The sequence below is a fragment of the Lepidochelys olivacea genome, assembly GCF_965140295.1.
Source record: "Lepidochelys olivacea isolate rLepOli2 genome assembly, chromosome: 2".
Taxonomy (NCBI): domain Eukaryota; kingdom Metazoa; phylum Chordata; order Testudines; family Cheloniidae; genus Lepidochelys; species Lepidochelys olivacea.
Window position 1 is genome coordinate 22,391,621 of NC_140412.1, and position 20,465 is coordinate 22,412,085.

General features: G+C 38.7%; 1 protein-coding gene across 1 annotated transcript in view; it reads right to left on the reverse strand.

Moving 5' to 3' along the window:
* The window catches only part of FAM91A1 (family with sequence similarity 91 member A1), a 56,143-nt gene that overhangs the window by 29,370 nt on the left and 6,308 nt on the right, over positions 1 to 20,465 (reverse strand). The window contains exons 2-15 of the mRNA XM_084621896.1: positions 19,919 to 20,003; positions 18,361 to 18,512; positions 17,007 to 17,064; positions 14,726 to 14,793; positions 13,218 to 13,331; positions 12,299 to 12,389; positions 9,218 to 9,280; positions 7,068 to 7,174; positions 5,858 to 5,896; positions 5,595 to 5,707; positions 4,674 to 4,792; positions 4,081 to 4,193; positions 3,733 to 3,819; positions 2,616 to 2,748 (exon numbers count right to left, since the gene is read on the reverse strand). Coding sequence (XP_084478022.1) covers positions 2,616 to 2,748; positions 3,733 to 3,819; positions 4,081 to 4,193; positions 4,674 to 4,792; positions 5,595 to 5,707; positions 5,858 to 5,896; positions 7,068 to 7,174; positions 9,218 to 9,280; positions 12,299 to 12,389; positions 13,218 to 13,331; positions 14,726 to 14,793; positions 17,007 to 17,064; positions 18,361 to 18,512; positions 19,919 to 20,003 — 1,342 coding nt within the window. The remainder of the gene's footprint in view (positions 1 to 2,615; positions 2,749 to 3,732; positions 3,820 to 4,080; positions 4,194 to 4,673; positions 4,793 to 5,594; positions 5,708 to 5,857; positions 5,897 to 7,067; positions 7,175 to 9,217; positions 9,281 to 12,298; positions 12,390 to 13,217; positions 13,332 to 14,725; positions 14,794 to 17,006; positions 17,065 to 18,360; positions 18,513 to 19,918; positions 20,004 to 20,465) is intronic.

Here is a 20,465-nt window from a genome sequence, read left to right on the forward strand (position 1 = left end):
CTGCTCCAAGGAAGCTGCCTCCATTTGAGTCTGCAATATAGGCAGCTGAGCAGATGATACTACAGGTTGGTTGGGCAACCTAACTCTGGAGTGAGTCAAAGACCAGGACTTTACTGAATGTGGAACATCCCACAGAGCTACTGGGTATAGGGATTTGGCACTAATGGCCAGTATGCACTAGACCAAGAGCCCATCTCTAATGTAGGAACAGTGCAAATCCTGGTACCAATCGTGGTCCACAGGAGTTCTCCACCATCTCCTAGAAGTGTGTCTCAAGGATGAGGGAGAGGGGGAAGATGTCCCTGAGCTTGATGAACCTTCAAAGTAACAGAAGGTAACACAGGAGCCGTCCTGCATGGAGTGAACAAACATCACGCCTCATCTGAGACCCAATACGCTGGCTGTATCAGCATCGGAGGTAAGAAAAGGAGTCACCACCTTGAGGACTGGCCACGATATCACATTCCCATTTGGTACTAACACTAAAGATAGCACAGACGACAGGGTCAGTACTCATTCTAAAGATATGGTCTGTACCACAGTCATCATTGGTGCCACAGATGGCAACAGTTCCAACGGACCACTCAGTACTGATAAGAAAGCAGTGGTCAATTGTCCACTGTGAGTGTTAGGCAATGCCGGCAATTGGGATGTCTTTGGCATCACACCAGGCAGCACTGCCCATATCAATGGTTTCTGGGCTACTGAATGCTCCTGAGTAATTGGAGAACCAGGAACAGAGAGAGGCAAAGTAAGTCTGACACTGCCTGGTATTCTAGTAGCAGGGAAAAAGTCAATGCTGACATTGACAGTACCAGCATCTCATGGACGGCATCGGAGTCAACAAGTATAGTGTCGAACTGATGCTGCCTTGGTAACAGAGCAGATAGCCCAGCTCCATCTCACATCCTGGTAGATCAGTCCACACTCCTCCTGGAAGAGAATGATGACAGCTCTGAAGTAGCTGCAGTCCATTTTGTGAGACCTTTTTCTCGGAGGACCCAAAGAAGGAGAATGATCTGTCTTCCTCCTGCGAGAGGAATCAGAGTCTGGCTGAAGAACATAAGTCTGGCTCTAGCTCTGAAGTTGTTTGAGAGGCCAGACGATCTGTGGAAGTCCCTTGTACCAAAGTGGGCCTCGTGGTCTACACTCAAGTGCTGCCTGAGTCTCAAGTCCATTGCCACCTGCATTCTTTTTTTTAAGAGACTTGCAGATGGAGAACCTTTCTCTAATGTACCTTTCTCCTAGTCACAATAAACACCTCATGTGGGGATCACTATTGGGAATAGCCAACCCACGTACTGGACAGTGTTTGAATCCTGGTGACAGCATCCCATCAGGATGACAAGTTAATCTAACTATTCTTAGCTAATACTAGTTAACTATTTATAACAAAAACTCAAAAGACTGAGATAAGAAACAGCATGTGGGAAATACCACATGAAATGCTCCAACTCTAGTTGCAGGTAGTGAGAAAGAATGGAGGAGGTTGGGTGGTGCTACCCTTCAATAGCCAGGGGATGGGGCTAATGGCCACAGGATGCAAACTCTGCCCCTATGGCTACCACTACGCAAACTTCTCTGACTTCGGAATGCTAGGTGCACACACACATGCACACCTGAGTGGAATACACATCTCCAATCACTCAAAGAAGAACTAAATGTCTGCTACCAAATCACATTACACTTTTTCTATTATCTGCCATTATACCACACTATAAAAGATACTTGGGCTAAGTATATTGGTGTAAATCTGGTGAAATACCATTGATTCAAGATAGCAGAGCAGTACTTAGTTCACTTGCTTCCAAACAATTCTCTCTATAGAACAGAGCAATACAACTGAATAGTATGATTCTGCCTTCCAAATTCTCCCTTAATTTATCCTGTGAGGTGCTGAGCACCTAAATATCCCAACTATGATTAGCATGGAGAGTGCTTAGCACCTTGCAAGATCAAGCTCTTATTTGTTAAAACAAAACCAAAAAAACCAACCTTATTGATAGATTTTGTCATCACAGAATTGCAATTTTGGGGTATATTTCAGGCCCATAGAGATAGCTGAACTAGCAGCAAGAAAAAAGTTTTGGCAATTCATCTTGATGATGGATTTTTGCAGTGAAGCATGTTTGGAATTTTTTTGAGGGGAGGGGGATTTTCACAGGCATAAAGGACAACTAGGCATTCACTTGTGTGTGTGTGTGCACAATGAGAGTTTTGCCTAACTCCCCTCTGTGCCTTTGAAATATCTCCACTTAGTACATTTAGTCATGCAGAAATATTCCTCCTTTACTATCCTTGAATGTGTGCGTTTTGGAACCAGCTCCCTCCCACACCAGCCCAGTTTGTCCTTGCTCTTGCAGTGAAATCAATCTAGTGCTTCGAACACCAGTCCTACTGCCATGTAAGTGACTTATGTGTCAAATGTGACAAGGATGGATCACTGGAGGCTCAACACAGGCAGCAGTGGACTGAAAGGCCCAATTTCAGGAAAGCATCCCATTCAGAAAGGGCACTTAATGAGAAAACTCTTTTTAAAGAGAACACACGATAGATAAACAAACATAACTCCGAGAGACTGGACAGTTTTCCCAAAACAGTAACTTTCACTATACCATTATTTGGTTGTTCAGGTTGTGCAGCTTGTGCCACTAGGTCCTTGTTATGCCGCAAAAACAGTATTGTGTTTCTCAGAGTAAGTGCATGATCAAAGTATCTCTGTGCCTCCCCTTCACCTGTGCTTTGAACCTAAACAAAAAATCATATAAAGGTGTACATGTTGTATACTGTTTCTGTAAATACCAGTTCCACAAATACGAGATTAAGAAGTTATTACAAACATTCTACAGTCAGCATTTAAAAGGTGCAACTGCCTTCCAGTTTTTCAGCAAGACTGATCCATAGCAACCATCAAGTTAAGTGAAAGCTGGCAAAGCTTGTCAAATACTGTAATGTTAAGTATATTAGTAGGACATTAAAATTAGGGGAAGGGAGGAATCCAAAAATATATATCCAACAACTGCAGTTGTACTGTATCATCATTGTTCAATATAACTGACCACTAAAGGGGCTTCTGTGAAAGGATGCCATAATAAAGTCATAGCAATTACAGAAAAAAAATCTACAAGTATACAACTGTATAGTCATCTTAAGAAATTGGTTGGTTTGTTTAAAATTATGGTAGATATAAGATCTAAAGGTTTTAAAAAAATAAATAAATAAAACCACAGGTCCAGAAAATTATGGCCTGCAAATTCCAGTCCTTAATGACCAAGTTTTCAAGGGCATGTGAATGCAAAAGTATGCATATTTACAGATACCCAAATCCAGCAAACAAAAAGCCAATGCTAGCACACAAGTTAGTGGTTGTGTGAACATGTATCTACAGATGTATGCACATGAGGGTTTGTGACGTTTAGTGTATTTTCATATCTTCACTTAGTGACTGCACTTTTATACATGCACTTCTGATAATGTCATCTTAAAAAAAAGTCATTTCTGGCACAGACATATAGGACAGTCTCCATTTTAATGGGACATAAAAAACTGAGGATCGAATATTCCCACGCATGTGTTCCTACCAATATTATTATGTACAAAGAGGGGTAATAAGAAGCTCCTAAAGCAAAAGCACAAGACAAAAATACATATCAAATACTGATAGTGTAAAACACACACACACAGAAACATCTTAAGCTCTGAAAAACTTTAGACTGTATACAAGAGGGTTACCTTTTCAAGTTCCAAAAGAAAACTGTCCAGAGATTCATCTGATAATTTTCCAACTTCAAACATAGTTACCGCATGACTTTTCAAGTTCTGCAACAATATGATCCAAATATATTGTATATAAGATTTTTTATCTTTCACAGATTCTTATCTCTGTGAGTGGGAGATTTAACATATATATTTTTGTAAAATAAAGACAAAATTTGCCTAAACAAATGATCATTAAAGTTCCTAAGCAATTGATACAAAAGGTCCTAAAATCATCAGAGCTGCATTATGCTAAAAGCCAAGACTTAAAGTGTTTTCTACACATTTGATCTTCACATAGACAAACTGAACAATCTGACATACAGGTGAAAGATTCCCCATCATTAGAAAGGCAGTGAGAGTTGAATCAAACAGGAATGCAATACGCTTTGTGTGTCCACTAGACAGACTCAAGCTGCTCACGCTGGCTGTGTCAGCTATAAAACAAAGAAAGAATTTGTAAACTTATTTGTTTTATTTAAGAATAAAGACAATTTCCTTAAGCAAGCCTTAAAATCATAAAACTAGATCTACGTATGAACTAAACAAATAAAGCATAAAGCCCACACTATGCCATACTGAGTCTTATACATATTTCCTCGCCATTATTGCAATACTATATAACTCATCAAATTTAAAATTTAATTTTGCAGTAATTTTATTTTCATTCAGGAAGAATTCTACTAACATTCATAATGCAGACTGGTTAATACAGCACTTTTTTGAGGTGGGGAGATGCAATAAGAATAAAAAGTGGGAAAATAACTCAATGCATTTGATGTTAGAAGTATTTCCACAATCTGCCTCTCTCTACATATTCTGGTTGGGTCTATGAATAATTAGCATTTATAACCTCAAGGCATTTTACAAACATTAACCAATTGATTCTAATGTATCAATTTAATATGGGTGCTAACCTGGATCATCTTGACTGTTGGTGTCAGTATCTGTAGCTGATGAACAAGCTTCCTGTACAGGAGTCCTGTTTTCCCCACTGTCCCATGAAAGGAGCATCTTTTGCGGATCCAAAGTACTCCTATTAACAAAGTCTGTATCTATTATCACTGTAGCACCATGGCAGCAGCTCTGCCTGCTAATCTCATGGTACTTCACGCATGCTCAGTGGCAGATTATGAAAACCACTGCAAGTCCTATCAAAGCCAGATAAAACATTTCACACCAATGTAGAAAACCTATTTCAAACTATCCCTCAGCAAGACGTCTGAATCCTCCAACTGCTGACTACAAAAAAGTTCAAACAGGTTTTATTTCTCCTTTTTTAAAAAATCATTACCAGACATTTAAGTTTAAGAACAAAACAAGGGCCCACAGGATTGCCAGAATGCCCAAGTACTGCAAGCTGTCTTGCCAACCACAGAAACGCACCGCCAATTAAAAGTATACACACCAACAGCTGCACTGAGAAAGGCTGTCATGGTACTACAATAAAAACAGCAACTTTTAGTTTTTAAAAATCAGGAAATAATCTTAAAATTCCTAAAGACACAAATCAAAATACAGAATAATTACAAATTCACAGCCATAAGACATTAAAGCAAGTACACAGTCTGTGTTTCAAAACCAAAATGCCAACACTTAAAGTATTATTTGCAGCATCTATGAGCGAATTTTACCACCAATAACCCTCACATATACCCAAGAGCTACACATATGTTATTCTCATTTTATATATAGAAAATGAAGGAAGATAATTAAATTATTGTCAGGACCACAAAGGAATCACAATGCCAGACGCAAGGGTAGAATTTAAAATGTCCCACCTCTGTAGTCAAAACTATACTTTTAAAGTAGCTCAAGAAACATGGCAAGATACCTACTTCAGTCGATTTATAGACGGAATGTTCCTCCATGATGAATGAAGATTTTCCAGATTCATTACTTGGCCTTTTTTGTGAGCAAAACCCAATCGACAATACATGGACACAGCATTCTGAAGAGACAAAGACACACAAGAGATCAATCAAAAACTGCTAAGTTTCATAATGTAGTTTTAGTATCTATTTAAGAAGCCATGTAGTAAAACATTGGAGGATTTTCACTTTGGACAATTAGATGCTTTGGATGTACTATGCAGACATACCTTCACCAGTGACAGGTCTATCTCTAGAACATTTGCAAGCTGAAAAATAGGAAACAGATAAGAGACAAAATAAGAAAAATTGATAAGTGATTCCAGGACTCATTTGCTACTAGCCAAGAACACCTTTTCTAGTACAAGTTGTACAATCTATTGTCATTTCACAAGTGGTTAAGAGAAAGGAGAAGAAATGCTGAAACCTCAGTCCAATACTCCCTTTCTTGAGCAGCAAGAGATTCAGGATCAAATACTCCACTGTTACACTCCTTGTGCAGTAATTTACAGCAGTGTAGATTACATGCAAAGTGGATGTAAAATGCTAACATTTCAATTGATTGATTTAAGCATTCTACACCCACTATACCCAGTCAATGAGTACAGAGGGCATTGGAGAATCAAGCCTAGTCTTACAACCTGATTCTGTTTTGAGAAGTGACTGTGTAAAAGTGACACTTACTCACAAAATCTATTCCCTGTGCTTTCATTGTCCCATCCATTCACTTTGGTGACAAAGATAAAAATGTACTACTTTTTACTCCTGTTAAAACAACAGAATCAATCCAACTATGAGAGGGGGAAGCTGGGTTCTATTTTTCTTGTGCATCATCAACTAAATTCCAATCACAGTTTTAATCTATCAGTTACCCCTGAGCAAACCCACTTAAGGCAATGGAGCTGTATATGCCCTGAACTAAGGACATAATTTGGTCTGCAGCATTTTTATTACAAAAGATTGAAGAACTCAGCTTGACCTCAGGAACCCCACAATGCCTTTTTGCAATCACTTTTCAAAGTAAAAATGCACCTCTAAGTAGAGACAACAAAGTAAATAAGCAACAAGTACTATGAATATTAACTATTTGCAAGGATCGTTCGCTAAAACTCCCACCCCATGTTGTTCCTATGCACTGCTCTTTTTGCCAGGGGAATTGTAGTGCTATTTATGAAAAAAAAAGTTGTGTACTTCTTAATATTTAAAAAAAAAAAAAAGCAACTAGCACATTCCATAAAGCACTGAATATTGTTTCAAATCTCTTACCCCTAGACTCATCTCTGGAAAGCTACATACAGTCATATGGCTGTGGAGATGGACACTGACAACAGGAAATGCATTTCTCTCTATCTGTCTTTCAGGTACTTCACCAGCCTGTTTTACTGGCCCTTCCAGTTTCCTCCACCTCCCTGATGCAGAAACAAACTAAGCATTACTTACCTCTGCCACATTAGTGTGTTCATCTATTGAAACAAATATCTTGTAGAGAAGAGTTTCAAAGTAATCACCTTGCACTCTGTTCATTACAAAACCTTCAAGTGGAGGCACTGGAAGGAAGAATTATTTTTAATACTATGGTTTAAGAGATGTAAGTTTTCAGAGTATTTTGACTGCTTAAAAGCTGAAAGGTTTTTTTAAAATAAAAACTAAATTTTATTCTAGTTCAGACTAGGGGTTGTCAAGGTTCCTTCCCCACTCTGAACTCTAGGGTACAGATGTGGGGACCTGTATGAAAACCTCCTAAGCTTACTTTTACCAGCTTAGGTTAAAACTTCCCCAAGGTACAAACTATTTTACCTTTTGCCCTTGGACTTTCGCTGCCACCACCAAACGTCTAACCGGTTTTATTTTATTAGGAAAGAGCCCGTTTGGAAACGTCTTTTCCCCAAAAATCCTCACCAAAACCTTGCACCCCCCTTCCTGGGGAAGGTTTGATAAAAATCCTCACCAATTTGCATAGGTGACCACAGACCCAAACCCTTGGATCTTAAGAACAATGAAAAAGCATTCAGTTTCTTAAAAGAAGAATTTTAATAGAAGTAAAAGTAAAAAGAAACATCTCTGTAAAATCAGGATGGTAAATACCTTACAGGGTAATCAGATTCAAAACATAGAGAATCCCTCTAGGCAAAACCTTAAGTTACAAAAAGACACAAAGACAGGAATATCCATTCCATTTAAACAAACAGAATCTAACGCATATCTAGCTAGATTACTTACTAAATTTCTAAGGCTCCATTCCTGTTCTGTTCCCAGCAAAAGCATCACACAGACAGACCCAGACCCTTTGTTTCTCCCCCTCTCCAGCTTTGAAAGTATCTTGTCTCCTCACTGGTCATTGTGGTCAGGTGCCAGCAAGATTATCCTAGCTTCTTAACCCTTTACAGGTGAAAGGGTTTTTCCTCTGGCCAGGAGGGATTTTAAAGGTGTTTACCCTTCCCTTTATATTTATGACAGGGGTAATTTACAATATTTTCCCTCCAAGTTCAGATTTATTCTTTCAGTTTCTCTGGTGCCTTTCCAACTTCACACACCTCCCAAAACTTAAACACAGTTAAAAATCTAAAATCATTCTATGAAATATTTTCATTCAGCAACTTTCTAATCAAAAAATTTCCTGTTGATATATTCTCCCACAATAACTAAAGCCATTCTGCCCAGCTGTATCATAAGACCCCACCTAAATCATCCTGCAGTCAGCCACCAGCCCATCCACCTGTAAAAACTCCCAGCCTACTTAAAAGGTCTATGAAAGAGACTAGCTTTGTACCATGTCTGAATGGTTAATATGTCTGGACTGTGGTGGAAAAAGGAGAGAAGTAAAGAGTTGAGGACCCAACTGCAGTTTAAGTATCTTGCCAGGTCTAAACTGTAGCAGTGTGAGGTGGTCCCTCTGTAACCAGCTCCCAAACCACTTAAACCAAACACAATTAAACCTTGTCCTTGAAATTCCATCCCAAATATCTTGAGAGCTAGTGCAGTACTCAAAATAATAGTAATTGCTCCCTGAATGTTGCCCCATTTATCCAGTGGACAGCCACATTCTGTAGAAGCTCAAGTTTCCACATGGTCCTAAAGGACAGCACATTAGAGTAATCAAATTTTCAGGTGACAGAGGCATGAATGATGGAAGTGAATAAGCAACCAGTACTATGAATATTAACTGAATCAGAAGGAAAAGGTCCCTCTTCTAGACAGATTTTTTTTTAATATGGTTAAGTTTCTACATTTATAGTATCCTTGTTAACTGCAGATACAACAAAACAAGGACAATTGTTTAAATTATACTTAAATGTCTTCAAGGACATGTCTTCCTCTCTACATATGTTAAAAGCAGCTTTATTATTTCAGACAGAAATATTAGTTGAAAATAAATAAATATTAGCATCAGGATAAAGGACAAATTTTTAGCAGCAAGTTGGAAAGCCACTGAATAAACAAGAAGAGTTTTCATCCATCTTGGTATTATGTTTAAATAGGTCACTTTAATAGAAAAAGACAAGCAACACCCAAAAAAAGGAAACCTAAATTATCTGGAATGAATCTCTTCCAAAAAAAACATAGCTACTACTGCTAAAACATACACTCACCTGCTATACAACTGTCATCAGATATTGGTACATCAAGGTAAATAAATCCTTTGTTATATAAACCTTTAAAAATAAAAAAGGTATGTCATTTTACAAAGATGTTTACCCAAGTACTAATGATACTAGTAGACGCTACATTTTTTTTCAAACAATTCAGGAAGGTTTAACGTCTCCCACCCAACTCTCCCGAATGATATACAATTATACAGCTATGCACAGACCAGAAGACTAAACAGAACATTAACTACATTACACTGAAGCAGAATCCTAAATTATTTACAGCACAAAGGCAAGGTACAATTTGACTCTCAACCATATATTTACTTCAGAAACAGGGATTAGGAAGGTAACAGGGTGTGGAAAGAAGGGTGATCAGAAATTGAGGCAATTATGTTTATTGCAGAAACATGGGGTATAGCTACACAATAGTTAATCTGGACTCTTGAGGTTTAGCGTTTACCCTCTACCATCCACACAGAAAGACCTCTGACTCAGGTTTTCCTGGCTGGGGGTGTGGGTTAGAGGCTGGGCTCTACTTTTAATTGGGCAGGAACCCACACTGAAGACGCAGACTTAACTCACTCGAATGCTGATAGTCCTCCAATGCCTTCCCACAATCCACCCCCACCTGAAGGACAGACAAGTTCTCTCACAAATGACTGGGAACCAATCCTACAGCGTCTAAGTACAGACAGCCATGGCATGTGCCCCCAATATACACGGGCATGAATAAATACTGAGGTCAGAGTAATGAAGGTATGCCTTTGTAGTGGGGATACTCATGCCTTTGTAGTGGTGACATTCACATCAAGACTAAGATAACCTGAGTGCTCAACCTTGGTGCCAATCACCCAGGTTAATTGTGTAGCATAAACCTAACTATGGAGAGGGATTTCAAAGGGCAAGACCAAGAGAGCACATTTCAGCATAACTTGAGAACCCTGACCGTTAACTCTAAGAATTGTATCATGAGCGAATAAAGCACAAACCTTGATCACCCAATGTATTAGGTGTCTGATTTATTGCCTTTTGTTTATCTCTGACCTTAGGCCAGAGAACTTATCTACTCCCTGTTCAGTACAGCAGAAAGGACACTACCAGCACTCAATTTTTAAATGTGTGTGTGTGTTTTTATTTAACTCATTCTTGTATCCAAGTGTTTTCTTTAGCCCATGATAGGATATTTGAGGCTAACTACCTCAAAAGTTAACACCTCCAAGAATCATTTAGTTACTCTTAACTATTTAGCTCTGAAAATATTATGAGAAACAGTAGAAATTTTCAGAAGTAAATTGCCAAGTCAACAGCCAACCAGGCAAGCAACCTTGATAAGATACAGTTTTAGCACAGTAGGGATTTGAGTTGCAGCTGTACATCGTATTTAATAATACAGATTTACTAAATTGAGTTCAGACTGGACTTCTGGCTTATGTTAGGAATTGCATTGCCTTCTAAAAATAAAGACACACACAATATATAATGGACTACACACTGACAAGCCTGCACAGAGTAGGGAGCAACACATACCCAGACAGGCTGTTAAGCACATGTAATGCAAGACAGCCTGTTGTCATAGGCCAGGAGGACACACGGCAAGCTGACATAACCCAAAGTGGCGTGCTTTTTACTGCTTTCTCAAGGTGCCATGTTCATTACTGCAGCAGGCTCTCAGTTGCTGTGTATGGCAGCATACACACAACAGATTTTAGGCCAACCAAACACTTGTCCCCTTAAAAGCCCATCCCACTGGTGGTCCATATTTGCTTTTTCCACCCATGAGACAGGGCACGATCCCTCTGCACACCCACGTTGGGCACACTGCTATTTGTGCATTGAGTTTGCACCATTTTCTTTCGTCAAGTACAGGCAGCACTTAGCCCTAAATACCTTGTAGGGTCGCTGTCAAGCATTTTCATAGTTTTTGCTTTTCTTAAACCCTCTACTGTTCTTACATCTACTCAGAAGCTTGAAATTAATCTCCCTCACTCTTTCTACAGAGTTTGTCCTGTTCCATTTAGCAAACACTGAATTTCTTAAAAAGAAAAGGAGGACTTGTGGCACCTTAGAGACTAACCAATTTATTTGAGCATAAGCTTTCGTGAGCTACAGCTCACTCGGATACAGCTCACTTCATCGGAGAGAAAACCTTTTGAAGTGATAAACACCCATTTTTTCATGATCTGTGTGTATAAAAACATCCTCACTGCATTTTCCACTTTTATGCATCCGATGAAGTGAGCTGTAGCTCACGAAAGCTTATGCTCAAATAAATTGGTTAGTCTCTAAGGTGCCACAAGTACTCCTTTTCTTTTTGCGAATCACAGACTAACACGGCTGCTACTCTGAAACTGAATTTCTTCCTGCTCTTCTTATGGGAAATATACAGTATAGATCAGCAGCATCAATGTCACCAATGATTTAGGTACAGACAGCTCAGGGAAGAGGGTTTGTTAGTCAGCTTGGGCTCCCTCTGCTGGCATGAGGACATGACTCAAAATATTGTTGTTTCTACAAAAACAATGGAAACACACACAGGTTCTCAGCAATAGAGTGGTAGACCTTTGGGAAATCAACAAGAGATTGTCCCCACCAGATCATAATATTCTTAAAAGAGTCCCATGTTTGCTATCTAATAGTGCTCTTCACAACAGAATCAATTACTATTTTAAAAGCTCTCCCCTCCCCAAATAGTATACATTTGATGAATAATAGCAAATTGAAATAATGTCCCTCTCCCTCATTTGGGTCAACACAACCTTGATATCTACAAATTGCATAAGTATGAGCTTTTTAGATGTCGCTGTGGGAAAGTCATTGTATCATTTCAAATAGAAATAGAGCGACAGCTGCCAAAATAAATATATACCGCTAAGAATCAGTGTTATACTATTTAGAAAACATTATTTATAGGTGATTTCCTCCACTCTTGTTTTATTCCATAATATTTTCCTTCATCTCTTAGCTGTACTAAATGCTTCAGTCTCCTATTTCCTTTTATTCCTAGTTTGAAATACTGGTCCTCAAATTTTTCCTCAATAAATTCTACAGTAGAAAGAAATGCCACATTTGTTAAACACTTACTGTGAACTACATTGTAGTCCAGTGATCCAGCAAGTTGAGGACCTGAATCAATTATCTTGTCAATAACAGATTTCTCAGATGTAGTACAAATCTATGTAAAAGAAAACATGTTAATTTCTAGTAATATCTGTCTACCCATTTTACATACAGTCACTCAGAATGAAAAGTTTTCAGCTTTAAGTCAGTGAAAACTAATAAAGGCATCTTTACACAAGGAAGTCAGTATATGAACCACAGATTTAAGCTTGCCACAGTTGTCTAGTTTGTTACTCTTATCTCTGCAGAAGTAACCTCATCACAAGATTACGCACACCTTTGGAATCTGTATTTAGTTTACTGCTTGCTGAAGATTTAGCAAGTGAAGTTCAGACTAAAAGAGAGATTTTAAAATTCACTGATGATACAGTGCTCAACCTTTAGGTAGGGTTGTGTATCTTCAATACAACTTATTTAACTATAACAGTTCTAAAACAGATTAAGTTTCAGATCTAAATACAACACCTCTATTTAAATCACTTTACAGTTATGGGATTTTGGAATACAAATAAACTGTATCTGAAATGTACTAGATTCCATCCAAACATTCAATTCCTGCTTTGAACAATTTACAATCTAAATGAAACCAGCAACATAATATAGTTGATTCATTTTGTTTCTTAAGACATATGCATCATACAGTTTATGGACATTCCTTCAGGGAAAAATGTCTTTCGCACTCATGCTGAAATAAGTTTCCTCATACTATATAACCCAGAAGTCAGAATTCATAGGAAAAGAGAAAGTATACCAATAAAAAAAACCCTTACCACTATTTCCATAAGAGATTCTACTGCATTAAGAGATAAACAGTACAGATTTGTAATCTTCCCCCATTTTCTCAGTAATTAGCAATGTCTAAATTTGGCTAAACACACAATACCTTAATGTCATCCTCTGTGATGTAGCCAGCCTGCACCACCCACCAGGCCTCTATGGCAATCTCCACTGGCTTTACTGGTAGCAGATCACGAGCAGTTTTCCTTCTGAAAAATTTCTGCAGTGGTACAGTCCATTTGAGATTGCACATGTTAAATGTTATTGATTACAAATAGAGATGTTCCAGTTTCCTTTACACCATAAAAACAGCTACTTGTAAATGATTACTCTCCAAGTACTTCATACTTAGGCATTAAACAAACATTGCAGGATACCTTGGGATGTGGGAAAGCTGCTGATTTTTATTCCTAATCCCCTAAGGTCACGGAATGCACATGAATATAGCACACAGGGATACAGACTTTTTTTTTTTTTAATACATTCTCTCCACTCCAAACCAAATAAAAATGGGAAAATGAAAACAAACCATTTGTGTGTGTACTCAAGTCTGCTAGCATGAAGTCCAGGCCTGAACTATTAAAAGCACACTAGCATTTTATTAGCAAAAAAGCAGAGCCTGAAGATACAGGATAGCATACAACATATCAAATGGAGTGTTTTTGTAGGCAGAATGCTTTACAAAACTAATAAGCAATGCATCATAAGAACACATATTCTGTTTATTTCTATCAACAGACAACGATTACACTGTGTTCCAGATGAGCTACAAGCTACTATAAACTTCAGTTCATGAAAGAACAGCTAGAGGGTACTGTTGTACTGATATGGTTAAGATTACTCTTCTCACATTCTATAAAGCAGGCCCCTAACCTTTTTGCTTCCCTCAGCCTACACTAAATCTCTTTTAACTTGGATACACAATCCTTTGGCCAAAGGCGCAATGCTGTAACTGCAGACAGAGCACTTATGAATTACTTATTACATTCTTAAAAAGGAAATTATTATTGTAAACTGAGCTTGTAAAAGGGCCAGATCATGCAGACATCAATCATGAGATTAATCTTGATGTCATCAGTGAAACTGATCATACACAAAAAAAGGGCTGAATGATCAGACCAAACACTGCATCCTCAAACAAGGTGAGTAGTATACAAACTAAATAGAATTTACATTAGCTACTTTGATAAGCTTTTTGAGACACACACCAGAGAAAATTCTGCTCTCAATTATACCAGTATAAATATGGAATAACTCCACCAATACCAATGGAATTACTTCAGATTTATACTAGTCAAAGGAGAATTTAGCCCCTTGTCTTTGTGTAGAGAGGGCCTTAGACAAAACGTAGCCCTTAATAAGTAGTAATAAGATAACATGAAGCTGCAGAAATTTTATTTTTTTCTAATTTTTTTTTGCTTTTTACCACAATTAACAAAGATATTTTAATAGCTTTGAAGAAACATACATATGTTAGTGTATTATTATTTGATTAATCATAATTTTACTAAAGAGGCACATGGCATCCTACCCCCATCTAGAACAGTTTTGTCAAGATGGAGCCAGGCATGGAGAGGCAGGACCCACAGAAAGAAAATTAAGAACAAAACTTACTTTTGATGACCTGCACTGGTTCATTAGATCAATATACTGGTTTCTTCCTATACCAAGAAGCCGTAGACCTGAAAAGTAAATGTTTGATTTTACTTGGGAAAAAAGTCTATTTTTAATTGAAGATGTGAGAACATATTATTCTCATTTTTAAAAGTAGTTCTGAATATCAAGAATGTTTTCAATACTTCCCTCTTTTTTTCTAAAGAAAGAGGTAAACAGCACCAAAAATAGATCCTGCGAACTTCATGGTAGCTACATCTCTGCCTAAGAGCAGAATTTGGCCCCATTCATTTCTTTTGCCCAGACTGAATTCATAGATTCCAAGGTCAGAAGGGACCATTGTGACCATCTAGTCTCACCTCCTACATAACACAGGCCATTGAACTTCCCCAAGATAATTCCTAGAACAGATTTTTTTTAAAAATCACCCAACTTAGATTTTAAAATTGTCACTGATGGAGAATCCACCAAGATCCTTGGTAAATTGCCTGATTATTTAATGGGCAAAAATTGTCAAAAAGTCACACCTTATTTCTAATCTGAATTTGTCTAGCTTCATTTTCCAGACAGTGGATCATGTTATATATACACACTCTTTTCTGATATACTGAAGAGCCGATCATTCAATATTTGTTTCCCATATAGATACGTATAGACTGTACATCAAGTCACCCCTTAACTTTCTCTCTGTTAAGGTAAACAGATTGAGCTCTTTGAATCTACCACTGTAAGGCATGTTTCCTAATGTTTTAATCATTTTTGTGGTTCTTCTCTGAAACCTCTCCAATTTTTCAACATCCTTCTTTAATTGTGGGCTGCTGGAGTACTGGATACACTATTCCAGCAGCAGTCACACCAGTGCCAAATACACAGGTAAAATGATCTCTCTACTCCTACACAAGATTCCCCTGTTAATGCATCCCAGGATCACATTAGCTGTTTTGGCCATAGAATCACCTTGGGAGCTTGTGTTCATGATTACCTATCATGACCCCCAAATCTTCTTCAGTCACTGCTTCCCAGGATAAAGTAAAGTATAGCCTACCTTCTTTGCTCTTATATATTTACATTTAGTCATATTAAAACACATAATGTTTGCTTGCACCCAGTAGCCTATCCAGATAGCTCTGAACCAGTGACCTGTCCTTTTCATTATTTACAACTCCCTCAGTTTTTGTGTCATCTGCAAACTTTAACAGTGATGATTTTGTGTTTTCTTCCGGTCATTGATAAATATGTTAAATAGCATAGGACCAAGAACCAATCCCTGCAGGACCCCACTGGAAACACACCCACTTGATGATGATTCCCTGTCATCTTACTTAATATAGTCGGAAGAAAAACAAATGTAAACTTATGTTTTTTATTTTATGACACAAGAGTCACAGCACAGAAAGAAAAGAGTCACCAAGATCTGTCCAACATCTTCATCACCTCAGCCTTACCTTCAGTCAGCTGGTAGTAATAACTATGCCAACACCAGACACTACGGAGTTAGCTGGATTTTTAAAACGGCTAGACATTTAATACTCACTTACATGACTAAGGTTACAAAAATTTTAAAAAAGGGAAAAATTAGCGGGTGCTCTGCATCCACTGGCAGCCAAGCTCCCCACTCCTCGCCTCCTTCTCCCCACACCTGAGTGCGCCGCGTCCCTGCTCCTCTCCTCCCTCCCAGCACTTCCCGCCCTCCCACCATCTAATAGCTGTTTGGTGGTGCTTAGGACTTTTTAGGAGGGAGGAAAAGAGGTGGAGGAGCGGGGAAGGGTTGTGCTCAGTGGAGGAGGTAGAGAAGAGGCAGGTCAGGGGTGGGGACTTGGGGGAAGAGGGTGGGACGAGGGCGGTGTAGGGGATGGAAGAGGGGCAGGGTCGAGCACCCACCAGGCAGCGGGGAAGTTGGTGCCTATGGTGAGGATACCAGCTAACTTGAGTGCTGATATTCCTGCTGTGCCTTCCTACAATTCTCTCACACCATGTGCCCAGAAGGACAGACAAGTTCTCCGACAATTCATCGGGAAAATCACAGAGCAGCCCAGATTACGGCAGCACACAGAACCATGGATTATGTCCCCAGAAGTCCTATTAACACAGGAATCCAGTACCAATGAGGACACAGCAGAGGATAACTCTGCATGAAGAGACACCCCTACTTCAAAACTACTACTTACAGGTGCTACACCTTTAAAAAGAAGCTGTGATGCAACTGAAGCCTTCAAACTGTTTTCAGAAACTGCAGTTATCTACCTCGCTAAACATAAGAATGCAGCCAGAAAATACTTACAGTCAGCAGCAGTAAAGTTAGGCAATGAATCATAGCTTTTTTCACTGTTCATTATATCCTTTAAAAAACAACATACAGAAAAGAAAAAAGCTTAATTTGTAGCATGAAACACAGTTTTGGACCAATGTAGTCCACTATTTCAGAAAGGGGCATTTCTTTGATATCAATGAGCATCTAAAACCTAAAATAATGTGTGTATTTTCGATATAAAAATCTATCCCTCAAATTGAAGAATTTGAGGAAGAAAATCTAGCCTGCTAAAATCAGTTAGCACTTTTGAGAGATCTGGCTTACTGTAAAAGTGATGCGAGAACTGTACCAAAAATTATATGCTTACTATTAATGATGATCAGATCCCTTAAAAAGTTATATTGTAAAAACCCCAGAAAGCCTGACAGGCAAATTACTAAGGGTCTAAGTCTATTTCCATTAAAGTCTGTGGTAAAACTGGAGATGTTCAACCAAACAGGGGAAGAAAAAAGCACTAATGAAAGTAGCTAATAGTAATCACAATAACAATTATCAATTTGTTCTACATTAAACTGTACGCATCTTTTACTCAAATGACAAAATATTATGTGTACTGCACCCAAGAGAAATGACAGAAGGTTGCCAGCAGAGCTGGTTGGGCATTTTTTGATGAAAAATGCCAATTCACCAAAACTGTAAAAGAGAGTCAGTTTTGACAAATTTCTCATTTTGAACATTTTTTAGATGTTTCAAAGTTGTCAAAATGGGCTGTTTTGACATTTTCCGAATGAAAAAGTTCCATTTTTTTCAGGTCAGCATGACTTTTTGTTTTGACATTTAAGTTAATTTGCAGTAAAAAAAAAAAAAAAAGTTTAAAAGGTCATAATTGAAATAAAATGTTTTGATTGATTCAATCTGAATTTTTTGGGATTTTCAGTTTGCAAAAAATTAGGAGTTTTCAATTGATTCAGGACTGGAAAACCATTTCCCACCCAACTGCAGTTGCCAATCCCTAGCTCTGCAGATTTCAGAGTAGCAGCCATGTTAGTCTGTATTCGCAAAAAGAAAAGGAGTACTTGTGGCACCTTAGAGATTAACAAATTTATTTGAGCATAAGCTTTCGTGAGCTACAGCTCACTTCATCGGATGCATTCAGTGGAAAATACAATGGGGAGATTTATATACATAGGGGTAGGCTGAGTTGTGATTATGAGCACAGTTCTGAAGAAGCTTTCCTTCATGCGGCTCATTAGCAGCAGCAGTCTCTCCAAGAGCAAACAATAACAGTCATTTGACTGGCTGGCAGACATTACAATGCTACAAAAAGCATTTCCCAAAGGACAGAGCATGACATGTTTTGTTTTAATTCTGTTCCCAAACTCACCTCCATTATTCCTGTGTAATACGAAAATGGTGTTATCCTCAGGCCTTTTACCATGATGTCAGACAAATGATAAGGGTACAGCATGAGATGATCTCTACTGTATTTTAACAGTTCCTCATAGTATTTTCGTTCTTCTTTCTTGACATGCTTAACTGGGGGGAAAAAAGGTCAGGCTAATATTCTGTTACACTGTTCTCTCAAAATGGTGCAGAGATTATATTTTTACACTTAAACTGCATGGCAACACACAAAAAAGGTTAGTCATAAAATGGTATGAAATTGACTTAAGAAATAAAAGGGGGATCCAAAGATGTTGAGCACCACCATCTGCTATTAACTTCTATAGGAGATGCAGGTGCTCAGAGCCTCTCAGGATAAGGTTGGAAATCAGAAAGATTACTTGTGATAAGATTAGCTATTAAGCTACTAAATAATCTCACCAGGAAATAGTGAAAACCCAATGAGAGTAATGTAAAGCTAACTAAAACGTAGCACTGAATAATATATTGTATGGAGCAATCCATTTTCAGCAATGATAGATAAGCTTATTGTTTGGTTTATTATGTGTCTCATTTCTAAATGAGACATGCCATTCTGGCATAAACAGACATGAAAAGAGGCTAAAATATACACTCATGTTCATGATTTAGAATGCCTGGAGTTGCCAGCACACCTCCTTTTAAAGCAGCGAGAGCTTTGTCCACTACAGAAGAGAAAGTGAGTAAAAGCAGTGTGAATCCAATGATGAGAATTCTATGTCAAACAGCTTGGACCCCAGGCCTTCTTCTTTGTACCTGTCTGGGCTCCTTCTAGAGCAGTGGTTCCCAAACTTGTTCCGCTGCTTGCGCAGGCAAAGCCCCTGGCGGGCCGCGCCGGTTTGTTTACCTGCCGCGTCCGCAGGTTCGGCCGATTGCGGCTCCCACTGGCCATGGTTCACTGCTCTAGGCCAACGGGAGCTGCTGGAAGTGGCACGGTCAGACAGACATGCTGGCCACTGCTTCCAGAAGCTCCCATTGGCCTGGAGCAGCGAACTGCGGCCACTGGAAGCCACGATCAGCCAAACCTGCAGATGCATCAGGGAAACAAACCAGCACGGCCCGCCAGGGGCTTTCCCTGCACAAGCGGCGGAACAAGTTTGGGAACGACTGTTCTACAGGGATACTTCCTTTGACATCATGGCTGTAAATTAGTTAAGTCCTCCATTAACAAGCCCTAACCTTGTTTGAAGGGCTCAGATGGCACACAGGAGACTTACTAAGTCGGCCATCAGTAAGCTTCACTTGGAAACCTGCAGAGTCTGAAAGGTGCATTCCACAAAGAAGTCACTGCAGTTAGGTGGATTTCAAAGTTAAATTTACTTTTGGGGTTCTAGCATTAAAAGGGTGTTTTGCTGGGGTCTTTTTTGGTGGAAATTTGGAGGCTTGAGTTGGTTCTGACAGGTCTATAGTAATTTCAGTGACATACTTTTGTAAACTATTAAAGATCACAGTACATTCAAACGAAGGCTTTATAAGTAGAGTAAGTTATCAAATTGAAGTTATCAGTCTTCCACACTCACCTAAGTTATTTCGGTATCGTAGCTGATTACGAATACTATAGAGTACAACCTGCTTTTCATACTCCCTCTGAGAGTTTCCAAGACCCTATGAAACAAAATATAAATGTTATTTTAGTTGAACTGTATGGTCCTTTAATTAAATCAGTGCAACTTGTACTACAGACAGGTATATTCTACTACAGCTACTGAATTCTCCTAATCTGTCACAGTAATAGGAGGTCAAGATTATCCATCTAACTGAATTAATAAAGGGTACCTTTGAACTGTACTTTTCTAAGGCTATGTCTACACTACAGAGCCTATGCTGGCATGGCCCCCACTGCAAACCAGCATACACTGGCAGAAAAACTTTCTGTTGGTGTAAGAACACCACCTCCCCAAACAAAATTATCTACGCCACCAGAAGCCCTCTTCTGTCACAGTAGCTGCATCTACACTCGAAGTTTTGCTGGCTAAGTCAAGTCAGTCAGGGATGTGGTTTTTTCACACTCTGACTGAAATAGCTATATGCCAATATAAATTTTAAGTGCAGACAAGCTTAAGTGTC